The sequence below is a fragment of the Buceros rhinoceros genome, unplaced genomic scaffold (genome assembly GCF_000710305.1).
Source record: "Buceros rhinoceros silvestris isolate BGI_N320 unplaced genomic scaffold, ASM71030v1 scaffold7268, whole genome shotgun sequence".
NCBI lineage: Eukaryota > Metazoa > Chordata > Aves > Bucerotiformes > Bucerotidae > Buceros > Buceros rhinoceros.
In genome coordinates this window covers 118,671-130,327 of record NW_010425068.1, presented here as the reverse complement: position 1 = coordinate 130,327, position 11,657 = coordinate 118,671, and the positions used below count along the sequence as shown (strand labels likewise).

The 11,657-nt window shown below is 42.8% G+C and overlaps 1 protein-coding gene across 1 annotated transcript in view; it reads right to left on the bottom strand.

Moving 5' to 3' along the window:
- Positions 1-6,902, bottom strand: part of LOC104497720 (plexin-B2-like) — a gene marked incomplete at its 3' end in the record, with an annotated part of 17,967 nt that extends 11,065 nt beyond the window's left edge. The window contains exons 1-3 of the mRNA XM_010141003.1: positions 5,799-6,902; positions 3,964-4,146; positions 964-1,086 (exon numbers count right to left, since the gene is read on the bottom strand). Of these exons, the coding sequence (XP_010139305.1) occupies positions 964-1,086; positions 3,964-4,146; positions 5,799-6,902 (1,410 nt within the window). The remainder of the gene's footprint in view (positions 1-963; positions 1,087-3,963; positions 4,147-5,798) is intronic.
- Between the last annotated feature and the right edge of the window lie 4,755 nt (positions 6,903-11,657).

Genomic DNA, 11,657 nt, shown 5'->3' with positions numbered 1-11,657 from the left:
ATATTAATCCTTTCACAAAACAGACAAAGAACATTTCTCTCACACCGTTTTCCCCAAATGCTCTCCTTTCACAGTCCTCCTCATTTTCCTTGTGTTACTGCTGCCAGAACATTTCCTACATCCCATTCTGTGTCACTGTCAGTGCTGCAGATGGTCACAGCCTGTCACCCACGCTGTCCCGGAGAGGTGCTGAACCACAGGTTTGAGGCTGGCAGCTCCAGCCACCACAAAGAGAAGTGTCAGAAGAGGGTTACAGCTGGAGGTGAAAGAGAAATCCGGCATCCTTCTCGTCTCCTGCTTGCTTTTTCACTTCCTCTCTCTACAAATGTCCATTGTGCCTCACCTGCCAGCACAGAGAAGGGGAACCTCGAAGGGACTGCCTATGCCTTTTATAGCAAAGTCCTACCTTTCCTGTTGCACTCGCTTGGTTTTAGCAGAAGCTCAATCAAAAGTGATCAGCAAAGTTGTGATTCCCTCCATCGCTTCTTTGTTTTTGACAGCAAGACCCACAAAAAGTACTGGCAGCTTTACAGATGTGTAAATGCTCTTATATCAGCCACCAACATCTTAAATCCCGAATACCCTTGAAAAGAACTGATGGCAGCTATAGCATCTACTGGTACTCCACAGACACCACACCAAGCACTAGGGCTGCCTGACCCCATGGCGTGCTGGTGCCAAACATCTCAACTTTATCTCTCTCACAGACCCCATAAAAAGAGCTTTAGAGCTGAACTCACTTCCCATTCCCAATCATAAGCATCAAGGATACAACACCGCTCCAAGTCACAACAATCAAGCCCATCAGCTTAGGTTTGAGAAAGGTCTTCATACACAAAAATCAGGGAGAGCCACACCAAGTGGGGAGACTTCCAGGAACAACTGAGAAATGTACAAATCTCATGTAAAATTGCAGAGAAAGTGAAAGCAGACCTGGTCCTTAATGCAAGCAGGACACTTTACCTTGTCTGTGGTCATCACATACAGATTTTCTTGGGTTTGGTCAAGGACCAGGTCATTCTTTATGGGTTTGTTTAGTTCAATAGTACGAGAGCTGTACTCTGTTGCAGTGGAAGACAGGAACACCTGTTTCATGGAAGAAAGAAAGGTGGTTAATATTGCCTTTTTTCCCTCCAATTACCATTATATCTGGTTACTGCTATAAAAAAACAACAAAAAAAAAGTTTCTGTAAATAAATTAACAGCAAATGGAAGGCTAAGGAGACTCTCCATCCTTTATTAGATGGAGACAGGGACAGGGTGGAAACATAGCAACCAAGGATGAGGAAAAAGCTGAGGTACTGAATGCCTTCTTTGCCTCAATGTTTAACAGTAACACCAGCTGTTCTCTGGGTACCCAGACCCCTGAGCTGGAAGATGAGGACAGGGAGCAGAACAAAGCCCCTGTAATCCAAGTGGAAGTGGTTAGAGACCTGCTACACCACTTAGACACACACAAGTCTATGGGCCTGGATGGGAAACCACCCAAGCATACAGAGAGAGCTGGTGGAACTGCTCAACAAGCCACTTTCGGTCATGAATGAGTAGTCCTAGCTAATCAGGGAGGTCCCAGTTGACTGGAGGTTAGCAAATGGGGTGCCTGTCTACATAAAGGGCCAGAAGGAGGATTCAGAGAACTACAGGCCTGTCAGTCTGACCTCAGTGCTGGGGAAAGTTATGGAGCAGACCATCCTGAGTGCCATCACATGGCATGTACAGGACAACCAGATGATCAGGACCAGCCAGCATGGGTTTATGAAAAACAGATCCTGCTTGACTAACCTGATCTCCTTCTATGACAAGGTGACCCACTTAGTGATGATGGATGAAGGAAGGGCTGTGGATGTTGTTTACCTGGACTTTAGTAAAGCCTTTGACACTGTTTCCCACAACATTCTCCTGGAGAAAGTGGGTGCTCATGGCTTGGATGGGCATACACTTAGTTGGATAAAATCTGGCTGGATGGCTGGGCCCAAAGAGTGGCGGTGAATAGAGTTAAATCCAGTTGGTGGTGAGTCACAAGTGGTGTTCTCCAGCGTTCAGTGTTGAGGCCCGTTCTCTTTAATGCCTTTACCAATGATCTGGATAAGGTGATTGCACACTCAGAAAGCTTGCAAATAACACCAAGTTAGGTGGGAGAGTTGGTCTGTCTGAGGGTTGGGAGGCTCTACAGAGGGATCTGGACAGGTTGGATCGATGGGCTGAGGCCAGCGGTGAGATTCAACAAGGCCAAGTGCCAAGTTCTGCACTTAGGTCACAACAACACTCTGCAATGCTACAGGCTTGGGGAAGAGTGGCTGGAAAGTCACCTGGTAGAAAAGGACCTGGGGGTGCTGGCTGACAGACGGCTGAATGAGCCAGCAGTGTGCCCAGGTGGCCAAGGAGGCCAACAGCATCCTGGCTTGTATCAGAAACAGTGAGGCCAGCAGCAGCAGGGAAGTGAATGTTAGCACTGGTGAGGCCACACCTCAAATACTTTTTCAGTTAATTTGTTCAGTTTTGGTCCCCTCACCACAAGAAGGACATTGAGGTGCTGGAACATGTCCAGAGAAGGGCAATGAAGCTGGTGAAGGGTCTAGAGAACGTGTAACAGCATCCTGGCTTGTATCAGAAACAGTGAGGCCAGCAGCAGCAGGGAAGTGAATGTTAGCACTGGTGAGGCCACACCTCAAATACTTTTTCAGTTAATTTGTTCAGTTTTGGTCCCCTCACCACAAGAAGGACATTGAGGTGCTGGAACATGTCCAGAGAAGGGCAATGAAGCTGGTGAAGGGTCTAGAGAACGTGTCTTACGAGGTGCAGCTGAGGGAACAGGGGTTTAGTCTAGAGAAAAGGAGGCTCAGGGGAGACCTTATTGCTCTCTACAACTACCTGAAAAGAGGTTGTAGCAAGGTGAGTGCTAGTCCCTTTTCCCAATTAACAAGTGATAGGATGATTTAGATTGGATATTAGGAGAAAATTCTTCATCAAAAGAGTTGTCAAGCACTGGAATGGGCTGATCAGGGAAATGGTTGTCACCACTGCTGGAGGTATTTAAAAGACGTGTGGATGTGGAACCTGGGGACATGGTTTGGTAGGACTAGGCAGTGTTAGGTTAACAGTTGGACTTGATGATCTTAAAAGTCTCTTCCAACTTAAATGATTCTATGATTAATGAAAATTCTGTGTTTACTCAAGTTTACAAATTCACATTAGTGAAAACGTTTCCATCGGATATATATGGCATCAAAACCATCAAGCAAAGCGTAAAAATCATGAAAAAAAATTGCTCACTGCTTGCAACAGCTAATACTTGTATTTTTTTTTTTGTAAATACTGATTTATTTTAGTGCTGTAAAATTAAAATTCTCAACTCAGAGCCTTTGCACTTGAAGATGTTTAAATTTGTTGTCTTCCCTCATGGTAATCAAGAGTTTCATCTTCAAATTTCAAATTGCATAGTGGCACATGGCCATCACTCCCCTTCAAGCAAAATAAGGTGTTTGGCATTGCAGTCTTGACATTTTAACGTGAGAAACACATGAACCGTTGAGTCCCGCATGATGCAATCAGAATTTAGCAGAGCTCCAGCTTGGGCTTTGTATTGCCATCTCTGTTCACTGAATAGCCAGAATAATTACAAAATGAAAATTTGCTCTTCAACTAGTATGGGCTTGAATAGAGATAAGGCTAGAGCATCTGTTAGATTACCTAAGGCTGTTTATATAGGGCTCTCAGTAGGTATCTAATCCTTTGGGAAAAGCAGCATTCAGGCGATGCTAATTCAATCTGTGTATTGGATAGCTGAGGTACATCAGAAATAATACACGGCTTTCCTTTGAAATTAAAAAAACCAAGCTCCAAGAGAGTTTGCCTCTGGTATGTGATCTTATAAATCCCATTTACTTTTAGCATAGAAGTATGCTATCACTACAGTTTGCAACCTTTCAAACACCTCGCAGACTTTTAAGTCCAGTTTGTTACCTTAAGAATTTTACCATCCGACGTTCCCAGAAAGGCCACGGTATGTCCATTCTCCACAGCCACAGTGACGGCCGTGAGATTCATCCCTTCTTTCTGCAGGACCGGCTTCTCTACAACACCATTCTTACTTCCCAAAAGGTACGGCAAATGTTCGGAGCCACAGGGGAAAGTTTTGCTTGCATTCTAATAAGGAATAGCAATACAGAGCTGTGTTAAATATTCAGATCACTAATTCCTAGCTAAGAATGAAGTGCAACTCTATTACCAGACAGTATAATACCCCTCAGACACAGAAGAGTAGAAAGAGAGAAATGGATTTTCTGGCGATTTTCCTCCAGCCAACAGGCAGCAATCAGAAAACAGCCTGCTAATTGCAAACTGCTTCAATGCTTTCACTTTCCAGGAGACATGCGGAGAGAATATTTTTTGTTTCTGTTTCATTATAGCAGCACAGTTTAAAAACTAACCAGTTTGTTTAACTAAAATGAACATGTCATATAGATTGGGTTGGCCAATTTTGCGTTGAAGACTGGTTTTTTAATGCTGTTTTATTTTTTTAATTTGCTGCTATCCATAGAAAAGCAACCCACTGGCAACCGCCTTGTGAACTTCAACCCATTCCCTCTTCACTATGCTTTAATCTTGAGCTGCAGGGAGTGTAAACAGGACATTCATTCACACCTTGCTTTTCCTGCTATGTTTGGTAACAAGAGTGTCTTTCTGTTCTGAAATCCACATCTCCTTTTTGCTGGAAGCCATGGGTGCTCCATTTGTCACATTCAGGGGTTCTGTTTGATGCTAACTTCTGATGCAGGGTACTGCAGTGAGTAACACTGTTTTTCAGAGGCAAAAAGTGTTCTTTTGGCTTCTTATCAAGTGCTAGGAAGCTATTGTGTGGGAGGGGACTGTGGCTTCATGAGATGAAGGATCATGGGTCAATACCAACATAAGGTATTTCCATGCCCCACCTCTTCAGCTGTTCATTCCTACCCTTCCTCTGCAGCACACCTCTTCTCGAGCTGTGCTCAAACAGCTGCTTTTGCAACTGTGTACCTTGCTCAGGGTGGGCAATTAAGACATCCTTCCAAAAGCTGGCTGAGCTATTTTTAAGATGATTCTTCTCAACCCAGTTTAGGGTTTGCTGGAGTAATGAATGGCATGCACAAGCAGAGCTTGGGAATGGTGTACATCATAAAGTCAACAGAGATGCTGAAAATCGCCTCTCAGAGATGTAATAACTTGAAGAACAGTATCTGGAGAGGTGTAACATGCCTTCCAAAAACCTTGTAGCCAAGGTAATGACATGCCATAAAAAGATGGCCATCACACTATGGAAGCATTTTGAGTCAGAGCAAAATATGACCATCACCTGAATAGAAGAAACATGTATTTCTAGTTATCTGAAAATTCAAATCCAACTGAGAAACAACATTAAACTCCAGGTATTACCTAAGAGATCCTTAATACCATTTAAAAACTTTATAAATATGTTGGCTGAGGCCAGAATTGTCTCTAGTGATCATCCAGAAGCTGATCATGGGTATAACAAATCACTCAGTGATTTCCATACCAGAAGGAATGCATTTACAAAACCAGCACTCATCTTTCACAAGACATCAAGTATTTTTAAAAACTCCAAATTATGACTATCTCGCCACTTCTTACTTGACCTGTTCTGCAACCCCCCAACCACTATTCATTTCTATAGTGAATCCACCTATTGAGTTTTCAGTCATCTGACCTCACTATAGTTTAGCTCAAAGCCACCCCAAAACATGCAACTGTGCATTTTCCACTAATTCTGACAGAGATTATAAAACTGATACTGATATTACCAGTCCATGTGATGCACACGGGTTTTCTGCTGCAAAAAGTTTGTAAAATGAGCTGGTATTCTTTTTAGTGTAGCAATCATTTCGGTTTTTTTCCATCTTTTCATTGATGTGCCGCAAGGAAAACACGCACATGGCAGATTTTAGAGAGCCATCATCTTTGTTTACTTTGCTGAAGAGTGCAAGAAGAACTTTGTCATCTGAAAGAACATCTGTAGTTTGTCTCTGCTGAGCCATGCTCTCTGCCAGCTCTTCTCCTGGGGTAGTGACGTAAGCAGAATGACAGTGGTCATAGGCCCCATCATCATCTTTGCAACCCAAGTCCATTTCAAAGTAGGAATAATAATGGGCATCATCTTTGCACAGACGCGCAATCAGTGTGCGGTTATTGATGGGCTGTTTCTCTTGCTGATTAAAAATAAAATAAATGTAATTTTTATCCTCAAAGACCGCCACAAATTGTTGCGTGCTTGATGAGTGATAAGCTGACTTAACAGCTGCTGAGTCTGTATACATTTCAAAAATTTCTTTCCCATCCCTTTTGTAGAGCTGCCGAGTGCTGATTATTATCCCATTGTCATTTGGTCCATTCCCTTTCCCAACAAACAGCACTCGGTCATTATTCAAGGAAGTGATCAATCCCACAGTTGATACATTCTCATCGTTGCTTGCTACAAAGGACTTTTCTCCACTACTGTCTACATAATACTTCTTAAAGCTGATGTCTTCTAGATCTCTAATAGCGCAGATTCCCTTGAAAAGGCTTCCACACACCACGACTGTTTCATCCGCCTTGTTCAGCAACAATAATTTGTTATAATTGTCAGTCATTACTGCCTCTTTACATTGATTTTCATCAATGGGAGGTGTGCACTTCTTGTTGTCCTTTTCTGGACCTGTTTTTACAGACCTTATTACATCCAAGTTTTCTGTAAGCTGATACAGAGCATTTACCACACCCAAGTAGATTATCCCAGTGTCGTTATCCACTGTAAGATGATTTAGCTCTGTAGCACTCTGAAAAAATTTCAGTTCCTCATTTCTGGATAAGGTGATGCAAAAACAGCTCAAAATGCTCAGTGTCCAGATCCATAAAGCCATTTCCATGTAATACCTAAAAAGGGAAAGAAAAGGACATGAAACATCTTGAAAAATAAAATTTACACAAAATTCAACAACAAATACTTTTGTCTTTATCTATGCGTAGACCTCATGAAGATTACGGAAAGCCTCAAATCCTGTTAATTTCTACCAATTTAATGTTGGGGAAGGATTAAACCAGTTCATATGTCCAAATGATTATTATATGACCAATTAGATAATCCATTCTGTGCTAAAACACAATGAGAACAACAGACAATTTGAAACAACACAGAGTGTCAAGAGGTAGTAGTGCTTCTCCAGACAGCTTCATACTGTGTGATTTATTTATTGTTGAGACGTAAAACACAAGCTGGAGGATCCCAGTGTTTCAGGTGGCCCCTCTTTAATAGTGGGTAAAAATATAAGAGAGGGGAAGTGTTTGACACATTTAGTGTTACAGACTTTTCCCAGAAAGGAAAAAATCCTCCCATTGAATACACGTAAGTCTGGATCTGGCTGATGATGCTCTTTGAGAAGGCGTGATACTAATCCTTCATCAATGTAAAGCTGGAAGATGATAGGGCCCTTAATATGCCACGTTGCCTTTGCTGGTATGCATTACAGTCCAACACTTCAATTGCCTAGAGCACTGCAACTTAATAGTTTCAAATCTGGCTTAAGAATATCACTTAGAGTTTTATGGGATTAAGATTCTGTCACAGCTTTTTTTTTTTTTTCTGAATTTTTACTTCCTAAGCAGATCACCTGGCTGTTTGCAATTAGACAAAGACCTTTTGAAACTTGTAAGAAGGGGTCTAATTTTAACCTGAAGTGTTAAATAAGAAGGCAAGTCCCAGCTGGCTTCCGTAAGCACAGAACATTTTCTCGATGTATACTGCAAGTGTTTAGTTCTGAGAGCAGAAAACAGATGGTGGCATGCTTGGGCACACCAATGTTAGGGGGAAACGATAAATACTGCTTGGAGGAAGTACTGAAAAACAAATATGAGCCACGGTATTTTCATTTTCAAAGTTAGCCATATGACTCCATAGTCTGATGAGGAAAGAACTTGTAAACTTACAAGGAATCTCATGTTACATTTGAAAATATCTGGAACTGTGAATATAAATTAAAAATAAAAACCTAGAAAAGACAAGAGAAATATTAAAGAAAGTAATCTAACAGACGAAAGCCTTGTAGGAGGAGGAAAATAGCACAGAATGCCAAAACAAGGAGCTGAAAAAATACAGTAAAAATAACAACAAAGGAACCATGCTCCTGTGTCAGCTAAAACTTGTTTTGGCAGCAGCAATACTGTGGTGGGATGTGAAAGAGAATTGCCTGAATCATCATTTACACTGGATAACTAAGGTTGAACGTCAACAATCGGGCTGTAAAAGTTTGAGCAGGGAGGGAAGGACTCTTGTTGCGAGCACAAACCACCTGCCAGCTCCCTAAACCAGCCCAGCATCACCAGCAACGCAGAAAGACAACTCCCGCCCTCCCATATTGACTGCGTTTTGCTCGTCTACAGAGAAAACACGTCTGAAAGTGCTGAGAACAGCTTTTCTAAAAGTAGAGCGATTCTAACTTATAAAAAACTAAAAACCTACTAAATGTAACTCAAGATAATGAAGAAGACAAAATAAAATGCTAACTTTAATCTGGTTTTGCTAAAGCTCTTACCATGTACCAAACTGAGTAGCTAACTCTAAAATGAGGTCAAAAAGCCAGTACATTATCTACAGCACAAGTCTGGCTTTCTAATGATAGCTTGACCTCATATGACAGTGACCAAGGAAAGGCTAGAAATTATAACCCATTCTTCAGACACACAGACTTCTGCACATGCCTTGCAACACAATGAAGTGTTCGACCTGGCTAGAGCAACCTTAGACCTGCTCTAAGGAATGCAGAAGAATTCTGATATTATTTGTCAGAAACTCCTCTTTTCTTCCTGCTGCCAAGGACCTCAATTTTGCAAACAAGCTTTGATCCCAGCTTACACCTCCGTGGCTAAATGGTATGTCATAATCCATGTCATCTAGTTTCAAATATTTTCCCTTACAGTTACTTGCAACGAAATAAAAAAGCAGCTTGACATCCTACTGCAATGTTGTTTCGTAACAGTTTTCTCATTTCACTACCTACTGCACAAGGATCAAACACTGCAGAGTTCAGATTTAGTTGTTCCTTTTTTTTGCACAAGGTAATTATCGTTAGGTTATTATACTCTCTGCTGTCAGTCAAAAAAAAAAGCCATAAATAGCTCTACGTTTAAAATATACCCCATATACCTTAATTTCTGTACTCGGTTCACCTCCATGTCCATTTATTTCAGTGGATTAAAAAATAATTTTGCTCATTTGGACACAGAGGCTGCACTTGCAATATACCTGATTTCATCTCATGGGCAGAACGAAGAGTCTTGCTGGTTCATGCCAGCACCAGGACTTAAGGAAAAGTACATTTTGCACCTCTAATCCAGTCTTATAGGAGTAATTAATCTCTCTGTACAAAAAATGGGTAATGCTTCCTTGCTAGTATTTTCCCTGTTTACTTACAAAATTTTTGACTTAAATTATTCAGAACTACGTAGGTCGCTCCAAAAGTACTGCCTCCTATTTATTCCCATGGAAACTACAACAGATATGAAGAGCACAATAACACTGTTTGATAGAGCAAATTCTCAGCTACAAAACACTCTTTTTTGACACAGTCCCCACCACTGGCTGTGCATTTCCACCAGCGATGAACAAGACCCTGTGCACCGCGCTCGTTAAAAACCTGCACCAGAGGAGGGGACCCACTGTCACTATCGGTGCTGCAGGAACACACCACCCGCCCCTTCACTGTGCTGACACCTACGGTTTGGTCTCCATAAACATTCAGCAAGTGTCGATGAATGTCAGTGGGTGCAATTTTTTCTGCATGGGGGAATACAGTGACACCCCTTTGCTTCATACACACTCCCATGACAGACCCCATGTTGTCAGTCTGCCCCCCTGCTGCCATCTGTCACACAGCAACAAAATCTAACGGAATGTTGGTGGGTACTGCTGTACCCGCCAACATTCACCTCTGGCGTTGTGGGCCAACATAATAAAGTAGGAGACACTACTTTCAGAACAGCACTCGTACATGCACTCTCTATTGCATTCTCCATTAATTCTGCCTTATTTTTTTGCTTTTTTGGCATTTACTCCCTGCCACCCTTGTATCACGCCAAACACTGTCAGGTTATCTCAGACCTCCATGCAAGGTAACAGTTCTTCATTCTCCGTACCTATTAGTTCTATTTCCTGCTCCCTCTTCAAAGCAAGCGGTAAACAAAAATTAAATATGCTATGGAAAAGATCCAGAACTAAATTCCTATGAACTTCTCAAATACCAGGTTTAAGGAAAGAAAAAAACAAACAAAATGAAATGAGATACACTACAACCACATTTCATTTTCACCCGGTCTTAACTCAATCAGGAAGTAGCAGCTGGAGGAATTCTACTATCACCAGCTGATGTGGTGGGAATGACAGTGCTGCTATTAACACCGGTGGCCTACTGAGCTAGGTGCTATGCAAATACATCAAGGAACAGTTCCCTACCGTGAAAAACTTCTGTTTCAAATGGACAAGTCACAGAAACAAGAGAAAATGAGTAAGAAGCCTAGGCTGGAGCCTGGAATCTGAGATGGTCAGCACAGCTAATATATTTCCAATAGCTTAATCACATACTTTAATTACACATGGGCCTGTGTGGTTTACTCAAAGTCATGCCCTGGTCCTGAGAGCTGACACACACCATTTGACCTCAGTTTGCACTTAGTTTTAAGCCCTTGTCAGACCTGAGATGATAAAAGAAGCCCAAAAGGGCAGTAGACCACATATTTTTTTTTTCCTCTCTCAAAGCCTTGTTCCCACCCTGGGCTCAAATTGACTCCCAATTTCTCTACTTCCTCCACCAGAGCAGTGCAGGGGGATGGTGCACGGGTTGTGGCCAGGTCATCACACAATGCCTCTTCTGCTCCTTTCTCCTCATGTCCTTCCTCTGGTCCAGTGTGGGATCCCTGCCATGGGAGACAGTTGTCCACAAACTTCTCCCACATGAGTCCTTCCAAGGGCTGCAGTTAGTTCTTCTGCTCCAGTGTTGGTCCCTCACGGGGTCACAAGTCCTGCCAGCAAACATGCTACAGTGTTGGGCTCCTCCATGGGTGCATAGGTCCTGCCAAGATCCTGCTCCAGCATGGGCTTCCCACGGGCTCACATCCTCCTTCAGGCATCCACCTGGTCTGGTGTGGGTTCTCCACAGGCTGCACATGGACATGCTCCTCCATGGGCTGCATGGCATCAGCTTGCCTCACCACTGTCTTCACCACGTGCTGTAGAGTAAGGTCTGCTCCAGTGTCTGAGGCACCATTTGCCCCTCCTTCTTCACTGACCTTCATGTCTGCAGAGTTGTTTCTCTCACATACTCACTCCTCTCTCTGGCTGCAGTTGTGGTTTATTTGCCCCCTTCTTGAATAAGTTATCACAGAGGCATGACCACTGTTGCTGATGAGCTCAGCCTTAGCCATCAGATGGCAGGTCTGTCTTGGAGCTGACTGGCATTGGCTCTATCAGACACCGGGGAAGCTTCTAGCAGCTTCTCACAGACACCACCCCTGAAGCCCCCCAATACCAAAACCTTGCTATGCAAACTCAACACCCCTACACCACGGTTTCATCTGGCAAGAATGAGCTATACTGTGAGGCCCAAAGAGGAGTAAATCTATCTCTCGCACCT